Source organism: Amblyraja radiata, chromosome 33 (assembly GCF_010909765.2).
Source record: "Amblyraja radiata isolate CabotCenter1 chromosome 33, sAmbRad1.1.pri, whole genome shotgun sequence".
In the NCBI taxonomy this organism is placed as follows: domain Eukaryota; kingdom Metazoa; phylum Chordata; class Chondrichthyes; order Rajiformes; family Rajidae; genus Amblyraja; species Amblyraja radiata.
In genome coordinates this window covers 11,221,211-11,238,887 of record NC_045988.1, presented here as the reverse complement: position 1 = coordinate 11,238,887, position 17,677 = coordinate 11,221,211, and the positions used below count along the sequence as shown (strand labels likewise).

Here is a 17,677-nt window from a genome sequence, read left to right as displayed (position 1 = left end):
GAATAGGCTATTTGGCCCTTCGAGCCAGCACCGCCATTCAATATGATCATGGCTGGTCATCCAAATTCAGTAATGCTTTCCTGCTTTTTCCCCATATACCGTGATTCTGTTAACCCTAAGAGCTAAATCTAACTCTCTCTTGAAAACATCCAGTGAATTAGCCTCCACTGCCTTCTGTGGCAGAGAATTCCAACTCTCTGGGGGAAAAAAAAAAATCCTCATGTCAGTCCTAAATGGCCTACTCCTTATTCCCTGGTTCTGGACTCCCCCAACATCGGGACCACTTTTCCTGCATCTAGCCTGTCCAATCCGTTGAGAATTGTATATGTTTCTATAAGAATATATTTTGCCTCTCATCCTTCAAGATTCAGTGAATACAAGCTCAGTGGACCAATTATTTCATCATACAGTGCCCTCCATAATGTTTGGGACAAAGACCCATCATTTATTTATTTGCCTCTGTGCTCCACAATTTGAGATTTGTAATAGAAAAAAATCACATGTGGTTAAAGTGCACGTCGGCAGATTTTAGTAAAGGCCATTTTTATTAAATGACCTTAATAAAGTTTAATCTAATCTATCTATACATTTTGGTTTCACCATGGGCCTTTGTCCCAAACATTATGGAGGGCACTGTGTGTCAGTCCCGCCATCCCGGGAATTAACCTGGTAGATTGTTTGTCTCTTTGAGCGTCGCTGGGTTATGTCGAATGTAGTCTTCACTGTATCAAGATGCCAGTGTGAGATGATCACTTGAGCAGGGGTAGGATCGAATGTGCTAGGTGACAACTTGCTTAGGAGCGGGACGGTGAGAATTTCCTGTGTGCTGCAAGTCCATTGTCAGTCACAAGTTGCAAGTGTGAGCCAGAGATGAAACCGATACTATTGTGTTAAAATCTAAAAGGAGCAACACTGTTTAAATATGAAGCCCACTATTGTAATCTGTGACAGGTGCCTTGTGCAGCACACAAGGAAAAATATTGCTTGCCGTTAACTTTCCATGGTTAAAGAAATGTTTGGAAAGCCTCGATGTCTTAAGGTTGTCATGGATTTCAAAGATACATGGAATCTGATGGATTGTTGCTCTGTCGAAATTCCAAGTGATACGTTGCTGATGAGATTCGCCCAATTTCTAAGTAAATTATAGACACAAGGAACAACGCCCGAAACATCGCCTATTTCCTTCGCTCCATAGATGCTGCTGCACCCGCTGAGTTTCCCCAGCAATTTTGTGTACCTAAGGAACAGCAGATGCTGGTTTATATTTCAAAAAAGACACAAAATGCTGGAGCAACTCAGCGGGTCAGGCAACATCTGCGGAGTACATGGACAGGCCAAATACGTCGCCTATCCACGCCCGCCATGGATGCTACCTGACCCGCTGAGTTATTCCAGCACTTTGTGTCTGATAAAGTAGAGGAGCTCGATTTGACCGAATCTCCGACATTTGCAGTGTATCCTTGGGCTGCTCAGCGGGAGTTCAGCTTTGCTGAATTAAATGATGGCTGACCTGTCCTGTCCTCCCCTGCTGTTTAAGTGGCTTGGGGGTGTGCAGATGTGTGGCTCGTCAGTGCTCGGGGCTGAATGCATCTTCAGTCGTGAGGTCAGGTGTAGGGTGACAGCCACAGAACAATCAGCAGCTCTGTCTCAGCAGGCGTACCTCAGCTGCAGCCTCACACAGTCAACATCGCTCTCTCCCTGAACTGCACCTGTCTGAATATTCCTCTCTCTCTACTGTTCTTAGAACCAGCATTGCTACAGCACAAGCTGAGGCTCTTCAGTCCATTGAGTCTATGCCGGCCCCTTGTACAGAATTCCCACACTCTTTCCCCAAAGTCCTGCAAATTAATCCCAACATTCATCTTTTTCCACCTGTTCTATAGACAGTCTATTTCTAGATAATAACACACATGAAAATAGGAGTGTGAGGAGGCCACCAGCCACCCTCAAACATGCTCCATCATTCAATATAAGCTTCCCAGCTGCTATCAGGCAACTGAATCATTCTACCCACAACTAGAGAGTAGTCCTGAACTACCATCTACCTCATTGGAGATCTTTGCATCACACTTTACTGGCTTTATCTTGCACTGAATGTTATTCCCTTTATCATGTATCTGTACACTGTGAATGACTCGATTGTAATCATGTATTGTCTTCCCGCAGACTGGTTAGCACGCTAGAAAAGCATTTCACTGTACCTCGGTACACGTGACAATAAACTAAACTCAAATATCATGGCAGACTTGCTCCAGTCGAGCTCAATATCCGTCATGATCTTCTTTAAATACGTCCAACGATCCCGCCCCCATAACTCCCCACGATAGAGAATTCCGGAGATTCCCCATTCTCTGCAAGTTGAAATTCCGACATGTCTTGGTTTGAAGTGACTAGCCTCTGATCTAATCACTACGTTCCCTTGTTTGACATGATCGCACTTACAGCAACATCTCAACCACTGCCATCAGCAACATCGACCATCTCATTCCCCCTCAGGCTCTTGTATAATTCATATATAATATCCCACTCTTCTAAACTCCAAACTGTACAAAATTAACCTTTTCAGCGTTTCATGATTGGACATTCTGGAATCTGGAATTGGTATAGTGCATCACTTCTGGACTGCCTCCGGTTTAGTATATCCTGCCTTACATAAGGGGATCACAGCTGTGCTCAGTACTCCATATATAGCATAGTATAACCTCATTAACACCCTGTATAATTATTACATTATCTCTTTGTTTAAACTCCACAACAACCAAGGCCGAATCACCTGCTTAATTCCTCACTGCATCTGCGTGGGTAATTGTTTTTCTGGTATGTGCACAAAAACCCTTCGATTACTCTGTATTCTCCTCATTTGCAATTTCAAACCATTTGATTCCTCTTCCTCACACATGAAACTGCATTTGCTAAACTTTTGCCCATTCAGAGTCCAAATGTCATCATTGCAGCACGCCTATCTGAGTCATCATCAAACCTCCACACCTACACACTGTGCCCCTCCCCCCAAAATCATTAGTATAGATAATAATTGCGGAACAAAGACTGTTCCTTGGGGTCTTCCACTGTTTATGTCTTTCCAATCGCAAAAAGACCCATTTATTCCAATTCTCTGACATCCATGGAATAACCACTCTTCAATCCTTGTTAACACACTTGCAGTTTTCGTCACCACACTCTTGGAAGGATGGAGAGTGTGCAGGGAAGTATTCAGGTTCATGTCAGAGTCTAGAGTCTCACGAGGTACAGGGTACAGTGAAAAATCTTGAAATGTTTCATAAGCATTTGGAGCAGAATTAGGCCATTCGGCCCATCAAGCCTGCTCTGCCATTCAATCATGGCTGATCTATCTCTCCCTCCTAACCCCATTCTCCTGCCTTCAGCTACCAGCACTAATATATTCAGAACTGCAGCGAGCCTCTGACACCCGTACTAATCAAGAATCTATCTATCTCTGCCTTAAATTTACTTCACTCACAAAGATGATTTAAGCTGTGAAAAATGTGAATGTCAGAGGTGTCCTGCACCCCTGAAGTAGTCTAACTCCCGCGCTGTTCCCCACAGACGTACTTCACACTCCTACGCTTTCCATGTGCATGACCTTCTGTCGCTCACCACTGGGGTTACAGCAGCTCGCTGCAGTTCTGAATATATTAGTGCTGGTAGCTGACTGTGAGTGCCAATCACACCCAGATTACTTATTGTAATTAGGCTGAGGGCAGCCTCTCCACAAGTTGCTAAGTGCTGGGTGCTTAGCTTGCGGCGAGAGAGATTTTCCTTTCCTGGTGGCTCAGATTATGAATGTTTAATGGAACATTGCACACTGCAGGATGAGTTGCTGGGTGCCAAGGATTGTGGGTCCTATGGCAAGCTGGCACGGTAACATTCCCATTATGATTATGATTTGATTAGTACGGGTGTCAGGGGCTACGGGGAGAAGGCAGGAGAATGGGATTGAGAGGGAAAGATGAATGAAGTGATGGGCCGAATGGATCCTTTTTTAAAATAAATTTATGCCTGGGAAGGAGTCAATTTGCAAAGCAGAAAAGAAAATAATTAGTGATTATGAAACTTTGTCACCCAAACAGTAGTATGGGTAGTTCAGACAGGTGCTGTGCAGCATTTGATAAGTGGCGGGATGTCCACTTGCCATGCTCATGATACTTCCCAAGTCTCAGTCCTAACTAGATTTTGATCAGCCAGTTAAAAATGTGAATACAAGGAACTGCAGATGCTGGTTTACTAAAAAAAAGGCCATAAAGTGCTGGAGTAACAGTGGGCCAGGCAGCATCTCTGGAGAACATGGACAGATGACGTTTCGGGCAAAGTGCTCCAGCACTTTGTGTGTTTTTTTTGATCAGCCTGCGTTGTCACGATAGGACGAATGAGGGAGTTTCTCCAGCAATTTGCTTGTTACTACTGAATTACTTTCGCAGTTTACAATGGTGGAGTTTAATCTCTAAATCAATAGTTCTGTTTTATAGCCATTATTTAACTCTCCCATTAAATGGGTGTTACCGGATGAGTAATCTAGAAATCTGGAATAATCACAAATTATAATGCTACCATGGCAGCTGTGATTAAACACTTGCTTCACTAATGGTAACTGTAAATATTCAGCCATTGATATCTCTCATGGACTGCAACCTGCTTCCCTTATCTAGTCACAGACTCCAGACCCATTGTCTTGTGAAATTCCCTACCAAACCTGGAGCCTTCCCTAGAGTAGTTAGGGATGATTGTTACTCCTTGCTTCCTGTTGTAGCCATGTCCTTTCTAGAAACAAAATGAGCAATTTTTTAATCAGATTAGAAATATTTCCCAATGATTCACACTTACATAACTGTGTTGAGGTGTAGTGACTTGAATTAAAAGAGGAGAGCACTGTGATGCTGTGATGGTGTAAATAATGGGCTAGTACACCAAGGGACTTTGTGGAAGATTTTAATGTTGGGGATGCAGCAATGCAGTTATTAGCTGGGTACATAAATGGAAACACTCCTTGTATCAGAGATAGATAGATTATTGATTAGTACGGGTGTCAGAGGTTATTTGTGAGAAGGCAGGAGAATGGGGTTAGGAGGGAGAGATAGATCAGCCATGATTGAATGGGCCGAATGGCCTAATTCTATTCCTACCACTTATGACCTTATGATCATCTCGTTTGCTCTCTGCTAAAATGGAGACGTCTCATTTTAAACAAAAACTGTTCACTGTTCCTTGGAGTACAAAGTGCTGAAGCACATTCACTGTATTAAAGGTGATGCATGAATGCAGGTCCATAAGAGATGCTGAGGTGGTTTTGGTTGTCATTTTGTGCCTGTGCATAAACTTATTTTTGTCGTGCCTTGTGCAGATGCAGTAAGAATTCCCCACTTTAATGCTCTAACCCCTTTGAAGTCAGAGCATACACTCCATTAGCCTTCCCTGTCACCAGCTGCTCTTGTATTGTATGCTAGGTTTCTTTGTTTCATGCACAAGGGCTCCCCAAGCCTTGTGCACGGCAGCATTGTGAGTCCTTACTCCATTTGAAAAATTGTTCCTCCTTCCAGTATGAGCAAATTCACATTTTCTCACATCGTGGTGCATTTGCCAATGTTTCGCCCACGCACTTAATCTCTCAATATCTTTCAGTCAACTGCTTGCATTTTCCTAATGACTTGCCTTCTCGTTATTTTTGTGTCATCTGCAAATTTGGCCAGATCTGCAATCTGCTTCCATCGTCCAAGTCATTAATATATGGCTTGTTTTCATTGCATTCCATTGTCGCTTTGAGGAAACTTGCTGTGTAAATCAATTAGGAAACGTTACAGCAGCAGCATTTAATCTTTTAACTTGTTGAGGAATGTGATACTGAGCCCAGTGTCATCAAACCGCAGGATGCTGAGTCAGCGAGCGTTGAGCATTCTTGCCCACTACACCACTGGCAAACAGCTGGATTGAGGCAGATGTTTGCAACTGGAGGATGTATTGGGTATGGGAGACCTAAATCAATCTCAAGTGGCCATCGTATTGGAAACTGGTTGTCAGGCATTTCTTTACGCTGAAGATACACGCAAAATGCTGGAGTAACTCAGCGGGAGAGGCAGCATTTCTGGAGAGAAGGAAAGGGTGACGTTTCGGGTCAAGACCCTTCTTCAGACTGATGTCAGGGCAGGGGGAGCTACATAGATAAGGAAGTGTAAGGTGTGAAAATAGGTCAAAGGGAATGGAGTCAAAGGAAATGTAGAATAGATCATTGTTACCTTGACGAAGCTAACAATAAAGCAAACAGAGATAAAATGTAATCAAATAATTGCTTTACACTGATTTATTGATAATTCCGGTTCTTTGGGCAAGCTCTGAGAATCTGAGTTTGGTAATGAGTTTGCTTGATTAATCTTCTTTTCTTTACTCCAGAGCTCGGTGCAAATCAGCTTTGAGGAAAGTCCCCAGCTGCCATCAACGGCCTGCATCAGCCAAGTGACTTGCATAGACCAGTCGGAGCAGAGCATGGTAAGTGTGATTGATCCGAATGACAGAGAATGGGATCAGGCCCTTCGGCCCACCAACTCCATGCTGTGCATTGTGCTCCTTTGGAATTCACAAGACAAGAGGGATGTGGGAACCTGGGCACTGAATATATTTGAGACTGATCAATAGGAATTTTAAACATTAGGGAAACAAGGGTTTAAGTGGGGAAAGATGGTGCTGAAGTAAAAATCAGCTCTGGTGTAATAAATCAGAGCAAACATTGCGGGGCGATTGGCCTGCATCTGTCATTTAGAGTTTAGTGCAACTGCATTTTAGTGCAGTTATATTTTAATTGCAGTACAATAATAACTGTTAAATAAGGAAAAAGAACAATTTATTCTGTGACTTTTGCCGTCTCTTAAGCTGCTGTGCACCAGACTGTAAGTACAGATAGATTTTACTTAGTTCATTACAGCTTTGTTGATCATTACTCAAGCTATCATCAATACCCTGTAGATCTATAACTTCCAGTAACTATGGTTTGCAATGTGGGAAATATGGCAGACAATGTCCTTGGAGACAGTGGAGCAGTGGTCATTTACAGGAAGTCCCAGTAACAGACAAGTTCCATCTTCACAGACGGCCATAAGCTGATTCTGTCCTCAAAGTGGAAAATGCTACAAATGAGTCCATGGCAACTATACCTCCGTGGTATTAATAATAATGGATGGGATTTATATAGCGCCTTTCTAATACTCAAGGCGCTTTACATCGCATTATTCATTCACTCCTCAGTCACACTTGGTGGTGGTAAGCTACTTCTGTAGCCACAGCTGCCCTGGGGCAGACTGACGGAAGCGTGGCTGCCATTCTGCGCCTACGGCCCCTCCGACCACCACCAATCACTCACACACATTCACACACATTCACACACAGGCAAAGGTGGGTGAAGTGTCTTGCCCAAGGACACAACGACAGTATGCACTCCAAGCGGGATTCGAACCGGCCACCTTCCGGTCGCCAGCCGAACACTTAGCCCATTGTGCCATCTGTAATGAATGGTGCCAAAAGTTCATCAGGTTGTTAAGAAAAAACTATTGCTAAATATAGAGGGGCAGAGAGAGGGGGGAAATTAGTTCTGCCATTAGTAGGAATAAACGTAAGTACATAAATCAAACGTTCAGTTTAGTTTAGTGTAGAGATACAGCATGGAAGCAGGCCCTTTGGCCCACGCTGACCATCACTCACCCATGCTCACTGGTTCTATATTATCCCACTTTCTCATCCACTGTCTACACACTCGGGGCAATTTGCAGCTGCCAATTAACCGACATTTGGGGTGTGGGAGGAAACCAGAAGAAACTTACCCGGTCACAGGGAGAACATGCAAACTCCACTCAGACAGCACTCAAGGTTAGGATAGAACCTGGGTCTCTGGTGCGGTGAGGCAGCAGCTCTACCAGCTGCCGTGTCTATGGATTCTAATAGTTTTAATTTAATAACATGGGAGTTTGTTTGTGTGTGGGAGTGTTCATAAGTTGGGCATTCACATCCCTGTAACGGCATGTAATAGTTAGTTAACCTATCCTTAATCATGTTAGATATTGGGTAAGTGTTGACCAAGGCACCAGGGAGACCTTTACTCATGGACTCGCATAACACATAAACAGGCCCTTCGGCCCAACTTGCCCATGTCGACCAAGATGCCTCTTTTACACCAGTCCCACCTGCCCGTGTTTGGCCCACATCCCTCTAATCTATTTCAAGAGTTCAAGTTCAAGAGAGTTTATTGTCATGTGTCCCAGATGGGACAATGAGATTCTTGCTTTGCTTCGGCACAACAGAATCCATATCCATGTACTGCCCTTCTTTGAATTATAAATGACAGCCTATGGAATATTCGGGAATAAAATGACAGGGATTGAAATATTTTTTATACAAGGGTTAAATTGTTAACCATTTGTTTCCTCTAGGTACTTTGCTGCAATTTAGCGGTGGATGCAATACAGTTCCCCGTGTCTGTCACTCAGCAGTCTCCAGCTGCCGTGTCTATGGATTCCTACCAAGTCATTCTGGCTCCACTTCAGGCTCAGGTAATCAGTGTAGTTAAACAGCATGGAAACAGGCCCTTCGGCCCATCGTGCCCAGGCAAACCATCGATCCTATGCTTGTTCTACATCTCCTCTTGCCCCCTCATCACCTCCACCTGCTTCTCCCACTCGGCTCTTCTACCAGCTACCTGCACTGCCCCCCTCCTCTCCCAGCTTTCCAGTCTGGGATGGTACACTGAACCCACCAACTCAAGAAGGGGTTCTTGAGTGCAGAGTTACAGTGCAGACTTGTCAGCATGGCACATAAGTTGAAGTGATTTCATTATTATAACAGCTCTAATGAATTTGGATCCTTGTCAGAAGTGTCTAAAGTGTTGAATGGGTTCAGTAGGGTCAATGTAGAGGAATCATGATCCTCTAATGAGAGCTGAATGTTGGGGAATAATGTGGCGGTTAGAATTTACAACTTCCTGTCAAAACACTGTAGATGTCGCCTAGTGTATCGATTTCAAAAGCAAGATCAATACATGGTTGGCAGGAAAGGGTTTTCATAAGTTCATAGGTTCTAGGAGCAGAATTAAGCCATTTGGCCCAACAAGTCTACTCTGCTCTTCAGTCCCTCTCAAACCCATTCTCCTGCCCTAACCCAACACTAATCAAGAATTTGCCAATCTCCGCCTTAAAAATATCCATTGACTTGGCCTCCATAGCCATCTGTGGCGATGAATTCCACAGATTCACCGCCCTCTGACTAAAGAAATTCCTCTTCCTCTCCTTTCTTTTATTCTGAGGCTGTGGCCTCTGGTCCTAGACTCTCGCACGAGTGGAAACATCCTCTCCAAATTCACTCTTCCAGGCCTTTCACTATTCTCGATGGATGTTTAGATGGATTCGGATTCATTGAAGGAAAATGGGAGTACGAAACGATACGATGTTACTTTATTGTCAGAACAAAGTCTGAAATTTGTTTTGCATCGCAGCAGCTCCATTTAACAGCATCACATAAAAGATAAAAGAGACTTGACAAGTCATGCATTAAGACATCAAGACAGGATCCAAAAATACATACATTCAGACAGAGACTTTAAGATTTTGCCTTCCACCACAGTGAGGAGGTGTTTGGTGAACTCACTGTGGTGGATGTTAAATTTGTGTTGATTGTGTGTTTTTGTCATTTTTTATTATATGTATGACTGCAGGGAAACGAAATTTTGTTCAGACCGAAAGGTCTGAATGACAATAAACGAATCTAATCTAATCACAACATTACAATAACAGAAGACAGCATTTGAGGCCCATCAGCATGCATTTGATCTGGGATTTAGCGTCATATTTAGCTCGAGGATTGACAGGAGTACACAAAAGAGTGTTTCAGTCTAACCTTATTAAATTTTGGAACCCTATATCTCCGATTTGATGGTAACAAATTGTACTCACTGTTCAGACAGTGGTTGGGGTCAGAAGAAATATTGTTGGCCATCCTAGTATGTTTTTATGGTAGGATGATTCATACAATTTCTGAAGTGGTTGACCTACAATCTTTGAGCAGATTTTTAATTGTTGGAGCAGTTTTGATTTTGTGGCAGCAGACAAACTCTTGTACCATGTAATCTTACACTATTGCAAAACACTCATTATCACAGCGGTAAAAAAAATAACAAAAGGATTTGTCTACTTGCTCCGAATGATCTAAGTCGGCGGAGAAACCAGATTCTTTGTTTTGTCTTATTGCAAATCTTATCAATGTGGTCATTCAATGATAACTGATGGTCTATCGTTACCCCCAAGTATTTAAATGAAAATACCTGCTTGATTTTTTTCATAATGGATAACAAGAGAAACTTTATGAGTTAGATGGTGAACCAAATACAATCTCTTCTGTTTTCTTTGTGTTAATCTCAAGGTCATTATTATCAGTCCACTAATCACTAATTATTTTATTTGTTCACGCCGAATTGGTGCAGCCCAGGGTTGTCTGAGTTACATAACAGAGATAATAGAACTGTATCATCTGAGCACTTTAGAATATATTGATTCGGTGTATCTGTATGACAATCATCAGTGTAAAAGGTAAAAAGCATAGCTGAACTCACACAACCCTGTTGGGGATGTCATTTGGCATGCCTGGAGTTGGAGCTGGTCGGAGTGGCTCCCTCCTGCTGCCAATGTTCTCCACAGCATTATCCCGAAGGTGGTTGGAATCTTCTCTCGAAAAAATAATGAACAAATAAGCAAATAAGCCCTGCTTAGAGTTACTTGCCTGCTATTTTGTGGCTACCTATTGATGCCAGCAACTCCTCTTTGTGCCTTAAAATTGCTTCACAGCAATTTTATTTTTAGATTTGAGAGATACAGAGATACAGAGATACAGAGCAGCGCATTCAATCCACCAAGCCCCCGCTGACCAGCACTATCCTACCCACTCGGGATAATTTACAACTTTTTACTGAAGCCAATTAACCTACAAATCTGCATCTCTTTGGAGTGTGGGAGGAAACCGGAGCACCCGGAGAAAACCCATACTTAACCCATAGTTTTGGGTCGAGACCCTTCCTCAGAGGGAAGGATCTCGATCCATATCATCACCCATTCCTTCTCTCCAGAGATGTTGCCTGTCCCGTTGAGGTCTGTTATGTCTATCCTCATTGTTCTGAACACCAGACGATATATTACTGATTGTATTCATTTTATTTTCTTTGTGGGATACTTCTCCTGTGCCAGGAATTATTTATTTACTGAGTTGCTAAGGGAGAGGCCAGTATCTATTGGTACACAAAATTGCTGGAGAAACTCAGCGGGTGCAGCAGCATCTATGGAGCGAAGGAAATAGGCGACGTTTCGGGCCGAAACCCTTCTTCAGACTGATGGGGGGTGGGGGGGGGAGAAGGAAGGAAAAGGGGAGGAGGAGGAGCCCGAGGGCGGGCGGATGGGAGGGTGGGAGGAGACAGCTAGAGGGTTGAGGAAGGGGAGGAGACAGCAAGGACTAGCAAAATTGGGAGAATTCAATGTTAATGCCATCCGGACGCAAGGTCCCCAGACGGAATATGAGGTGCTGTTCCTCCAATTTCCGCTGTTGCTCACTCTGGCAATGGAGGAGACCCAGGACAGAGAGGTCGGATTGGGAATGGGAGGGGGAGTTGAAGTGCTGAGCCACCGGGAGGTCAGGTTGGTTATTGCGGACTGAGCGGTCCAGTATCTATTGCCTGGCCCATATCACCCCAGAGAAGGTGAGCTACTCCCTGGTGCCACTGCATTCTTTCTGGTCAATACACCCACTGTTGATCAAAGATCCTATCGGATCTTTGCTGTTGATTAGATGGGGCCAGGATTTAGATCTATCAGTGTGAATGAACAGCAATATATTTCCACATAAGGCTGCTATGCAGTTTGCAAGAAAAGCTCCAGGTCATTATATTCCCCTTCCTTCTGGAGAGTAGAGATCACGAGTTTATGAAGCACTGTCTGAGCAGCCTGAGAAACTAATTGCACTGCGTTTTGTGCACTGTGGCTATGGTGGGATGCTTTGTTTGGCGTAGATCAAAGTGATTAGAATAGATCAGTCAGTTGACACCTTGTAGAAAGAGGCCCCAAGAGAGCATCTTTCCCTCACTCTCTCTCTAATTTCTCCATCACAAAACTAGTTCAATGCAGAGAAAACAGCCAGACGGCCAGTTCGCTCCCCTGTCCAAAGATCTTATAGCGGATCTTTGCCCCCTGTGCCTTGTTAACGAGCTGTTAATTAATTGATAAAAGCAGAACAAAGATACATGACACTGCTGCACCCTCCTGTAATGGCGCCACCTGTCTCCCAGCTGATAGAGAGCAAGCAGGATCTCACAAAAAAGGAATCAAGCTATTATTACTGAAGAATAAGACACAAAAAGCTGGAGTAATTCAGCGGGTCAGGCAGTAACCCTGGGGAATATGGATAGATGATGTTTTGGGTCGAAACTCTTCTTCAGAGTGATTGCAATTATTATTATTATTCTGCAGAAAAAAAGCACTTAAATTCTTTGCAACTGAATAGCAAAAAGCTTAATGGCTACTAAGAGCTGCCTGTTAATGTGAATTTATTGCAAAGATAGTAAGAAATCAATGTAATTTTTCCTACCTATATATTCTTAAATTGTTTATTTGATGATGAGATTATTATTCTTTGCTGAAAAAGGGATTGTGAAGGCATTACTCATAAATTAGATTGCTGCTGCAGGCACTCACATTTGCAAGCTGTAATCTGGTTACACTATTTGATTTATGAAATCTAATACAAGGTGGAAATTAAGGAGATCTTTATTTTTTCCATTTGGCGCATGCCCACAACAGTAATATATTGTGTAGGAAGGAACTGCAGATGCTACTTTGCACCAAAGATAGACACAAAATGCTGGAGTAACTCAGCGGGCCAGGCTGCATCACTGGAGAGAAGGAATGGGTGGCTGAGTGTCATTCTGAAGAAGCGTCTCGACCCAAAACGTCACCCATTCCTTCTCTCCAGAGATGCTGCTTGTCCTGCTGAGTTACTCCAGCATTTTGTGTCTATTAACAGAAATATATTGGTTCTATATAAAACACCTTTTAAGGAGGTGCTGGCTCCTTTGTTCAGTGTACCACATGCTCAAGGTGCCAGGATCAATGTGTATCGTGAAATAAAAACAGAAAATACTGACAACACTTAGCAGGTCAGGACACTGGGAAATGTGATGGAAGAGAATTCATATTTCTGGTCAATTATTTTAAGACAGAGTTTGGATGCAAAATATGTTTTAAACTGCGGGGTAAGGGCAGAGGGGTGCGGAGGACAACTGGAAGGGTCTGGGATGAGAAGGCAGGAAAAATGGAATGGCTGAAGACATGGTGATACGAGGTGAAAGTAGACGGCAATAGATCCAGAGAACTTGTGATCCAAAAGCAAAGTATTTCTAGAAATCTCTGAAATCAAAGCTGAGAATGCTGGAAACACTCAACAGGTCAGGCAGCACCTGCGGACAGACTGAATGTTTCAGGCTGAAGGGGTTTTCATCAGAATTGAGAACATTCTTGAAGTTGCAAGTTGACAGAAGTAGGAGAGGCAGTGAGGACGAAAAATGGATGTGTGTTGATAATGTACATTTGACGGGACCTCTGTTTGGTGAACTGATTTATTTTGTTATTACAGATGGAGATCTGTTTGGAAGAAGCAGAGATCAAAGGCCTGCTGGTCACATGGTCGTTCAAGGAGCCTCCTGTTCTGTCCCTCACGGTCACCCCTAAACTACAGAGAGGGGTAAGGGAATGCAAAAATAGTTTAATAATTTAATTTTACTTGCTACTAGAATTGTAATCGAGTGATGATATGTGAATAGGGGAGCAAGATTTATAATGAAAGGCGATTCGATTTGTTGACCTACGGGTCACCTGTCCTTGTGCGGAAGTCAGGCAATTTCTGCTGCTTGCTGCTGCTTGTGATTTCATCCATGTGATGGTTGACCAGCACACAACGATCTGTGAAGTGTTCCAATGAGTCAAGAATGTTGAATTATCACATGTACTGAAACGGAACAATGAACTTCCTACTTGGAACAGCATAACAGGTTTGTAAACACAGATAACATAACAAGACAAACATAAAAAAGGTCAATAAATAGAAAAAAACATATTAGTGCAATACAACGCAAAAGCCTGAATTCCCCAGTACAACCAAGACAGTTTGTATTTAAGAAGGAACTGCAGATGCTGGAAAATCGAAGGTACACAAATAAGCTGGAGAAACTCAGCGGGTGCAGCAGCATCTATGGAGCGAAGGAAATAGGCAACGTTTCGGCCCGAAACGTTGCCTATTTCCTTCGCTCCATAGATGCTGCTGCACCCGCTGAGTTTCTCAAGACAGTTTGTAGTTTAGTTGGTATTTGTAGTTTTCAGTAGCCTGGTGGTTGTTGGGAAGAAGTTGTTCCTGAACCAGGCTTTAAGACCCTTATACCTTCTTCCCGTGGGATGATAACAGACTCCTATAATTCTTCCCGAGGCACAGGGAACAATGAAAACAGATTAGGAAAAGTGTATATTTATGTATCATTGTCTTAGTGAGGAAGTATTAAATGGAAGTCATTACAGATAACAGGAAGCTTTGCAGAGGGTGGTGAAAATTGCCCAATGCATCACCGGTTCCTCGCTCCCCTCCATTGAGTCTGTCCAAAGCAAGCGTTGTCTGCGGAGGGCGCTCAGCATCGCCAAGGACTGCTCTCACCCCAACCATGGACTGTTTACCCTCCTACCATCCGGGAGGCGCTACAGGTCTCTCCGTTGCCGAACCAGCAGGTCCAGGAACAGCTTCTTCCCGGCGGCTGTCACTCTACTCAACAACGTACCTCGGTGACTGCCAATCACCCCCCCCCCCCCCGGACACTTATTATTATTTATTCAAATCATTTGCTATGTCGCTCTTCCAGGGAGATGCTAAATGCATTTCGTTGTCTCTGTACTGTACACTGACAATGACAATTAAAATTGAATCTGAATCTGAATCTGATTTCTGTTCTCCATGTGTTGCTGGTCACAGGTCAATTATACTTTCCTGAGTATTTGAAACGGAATCCCCAGATAATTCGGGTTTTCTTTATAAAACAGCTTGTGGTTATTACTGTGTTAACAATCAGTTGGTACAACAATGAATGGTGAAAGCTTTCCTGCTCTTTGGTTTTTAACAGCAAAAGTGTGCTTTAAAACTCTGTCCTGAAACCACATTCATATAAATAAACCATCGCAAATGTCTTTATACTTGGAAGAGCGACAACCTGATCCAGATCACCACTCTTTCCACATCATTGTAAGATAGTTCTGGAGACTGCTGATTCTTTATGTGCTGGTCCCAGAGGAGGATCTACTATCATCCGATACAGTCACCCTACTCTTTTCAACCTCATTATTACCTGTAAATCTAGCACCATTTCTAGATGTTATTATGCCCCTGTCCCACTTAGGAAACCTGAACGGAAACCTGTGGAGACTTTGCGCCCCACCCAAGGTTTCCGTGCGGTTCCCGGAGGTTTTTGTCAGTCTCCCTACCTGCTTCCACCACCTGCAACCTCCGGCAACCACCTGCAACCTCCGGGAACCGCATGGAAACCTTGGGTGGGGCGCAAAGTCTCCAGAGGTTTCTGTTCAGGTTTCCTAAGTGGGTTAGGGGCATAACTATATTCTGCACTCTGAATCTTTCCAAGTGTGGTTTGATTGTATTTATATTTTGTATTGTCTGATTTGATTGGATAGCATATGAAAGAAAGTTTTTCATTGTACACCTTGGTACACGTGACAATTTAAACCTAAACCTTGATCTTCTAGTTAGTGTTATTCCAACATTGCTATTTTCAAGGCATCACCATCAGTGGATCAATCTTTCAGTTTTTACCTTTCATAAAACAATGCATTGCGGTAATGCATGCATGGCATTCACAACATTTTGTAGCCAGGTGCAGTGTAGTGCAGGTTGGTATTTCTTCAGAATTACGTGGGTCCATGCCACCTGCGTGATTCCCTTTGTCAAATTGACGTTAGACTTCTCTTCAGCATTTGCTCAAAGCCAACAGACCACACGTGGAGGAGACGGCTGTTACTTCTGTTGGATCTTTTGTGTTGTTGTCTGTTTTCTGTGTTCTGCTAGCAAGTCAATTCTGCAACACAACACACCGGGCGGGAGCTGCTGGATTTATTTTTCTTGTATTTTTGTCTGCACAGGGGAATGATGGAAAAGCCGACATCTCCACCATCAAAGAATTGATTGAAGATACAATTGTCAGCACCAGTCCAGCCATGTTGATCAATCTCAAGGCACATATAGGAAACACTGTGGTAGGTAACACAAGGATTACTTGTATAGGAAAACAAGAGTAAAGAATGTTTTACTGTCATGTGTCCCGGATAGAACAATGAATTTCATACACTGTAAACAATATGATAAACATCCCCCTCTATCACAGTATCGTACATAAGTGCTTATAGGGTAGAGTTCTTTGCTTCTTTTTTAGCCACAGAGGTGGCACAGCCATGGAGCTGCTGCCTCCCAGCACCAGAGACCCGGGTTTGATCCTGACCTCCGGTGCTGTCTGTGCGGAGTTTGTACGTTCTCCCTGTGACCGCATAGGTTTCCTCCGGGTGCTCTGTATGCCTCCCACATTCCAAACACCTGCAGGTTTGTAGGTTCATTAGCTTCTGTAAATTGCCCCCAGTGTGTAGGACATGGAACTAGTGTACGGGTGATCAATGGTCATGGTGGACTCGGTGGGCCAAAGGGCCTCTTTCCATGCTGTATCTCTAAAATTAAAAAATACATGCCAGAAGATAGCAGGATCATAATTATTTCTCAAAAGCTTTGCATTTGCTGGCTGTTGTACCATTCAGCCACTATCCTGTTGAAGTCAGTGATCACTGGTCACCTAGTGTTGGACTCAGAGACTAGGTAGGAGCAAGAGTATTCAAAGGACAAAGGACATTTATTGTCACATACACCAAATGGTGTAGTGAAATTTGTCTTGCCATGCAGCACACAGATAAAGATTAGATATAACATTAAAGTAATTTACCAATAAACATAAAAACATCCCCCCACAATGGTTCCCACTGTGGGGGAAGGCACAATGTCCAGTCCCCATCCCCAGTTCACCCATAGTCGGGCCTATTGCGGTTGAAGGTTGACAGCCCATGTGTGATGTGCAGAAAATGTGGAGTATAATTTCTGTTCGGCCCCTGTACAGTTTTCTCTTGTCAGCATTGTGTTATGAATTTTGCTGCCACCACTGCTCTCACATCCATGGTTAATTGGCGGATAAGTTCCATGGTAGGTACACAGTGGCACAGCAGTAGAGCTGCGCCAGAGACCCGGTTTCGATCCTGACGACGGGCGCTCTTTGTACGGAGTTTGTTCGTTCTCCCTGGGTTTACTCTGGGTGACCGTAGCTCCTTCCACTTCCAAACTCAGTTTCCTTCCACACTCCAAAGATGTACAGGTTTGTGGGCTAATTGGCTTTGGTAAGAATTGTACATTGTCCCAAGTGTGTAGGGTAGTACTAGTGATCGCTGGTCAGCGTGGACTCGGTGGGCCGATGAACCCGCTTCCATAGTGTATCTCTAAAGTAAACATTAGCATTTTGCTGGAAATCCAGAGATCTGGACTAATAATCAGAATGAGTTCCCGATCC

At 43.5% G+C, this 17,677-nt stretch overlaps 1 protein-coding gene across 1 annotated transcript in view; it reads left to right on the top strand.

Annotated features, from left to right (window-relative positions):
- The window catches only part of c2cd2l (C2CD2 like), a 79,854-nt gene that overhangs the window by 48,420 nt on the left and 13,757 nt on the right, over window positions 1–17,677 (top strand). Inside the window, exons 2-5 of the mRNA XM_033049986.1 lie at window positions 6,403–6,498; window positions 8,430–8,549; window positions 13,663–13,770; window positions 16,218–16,331. Of these exons, the coding sequence (XP_032905877.1) occupies window positions 6,403–6,498; window positions 8,430–8,549; window positions 13,663–13,770; window positions 16,218–16,331 (438 nt within the window). The remainder of the gene's footprint in view (window positions 1–6,402; window positions 6,499–8,429; window positions 8,550–13,662; window positions 13,771–16,217; window positions 16,332–17,677) is intronic.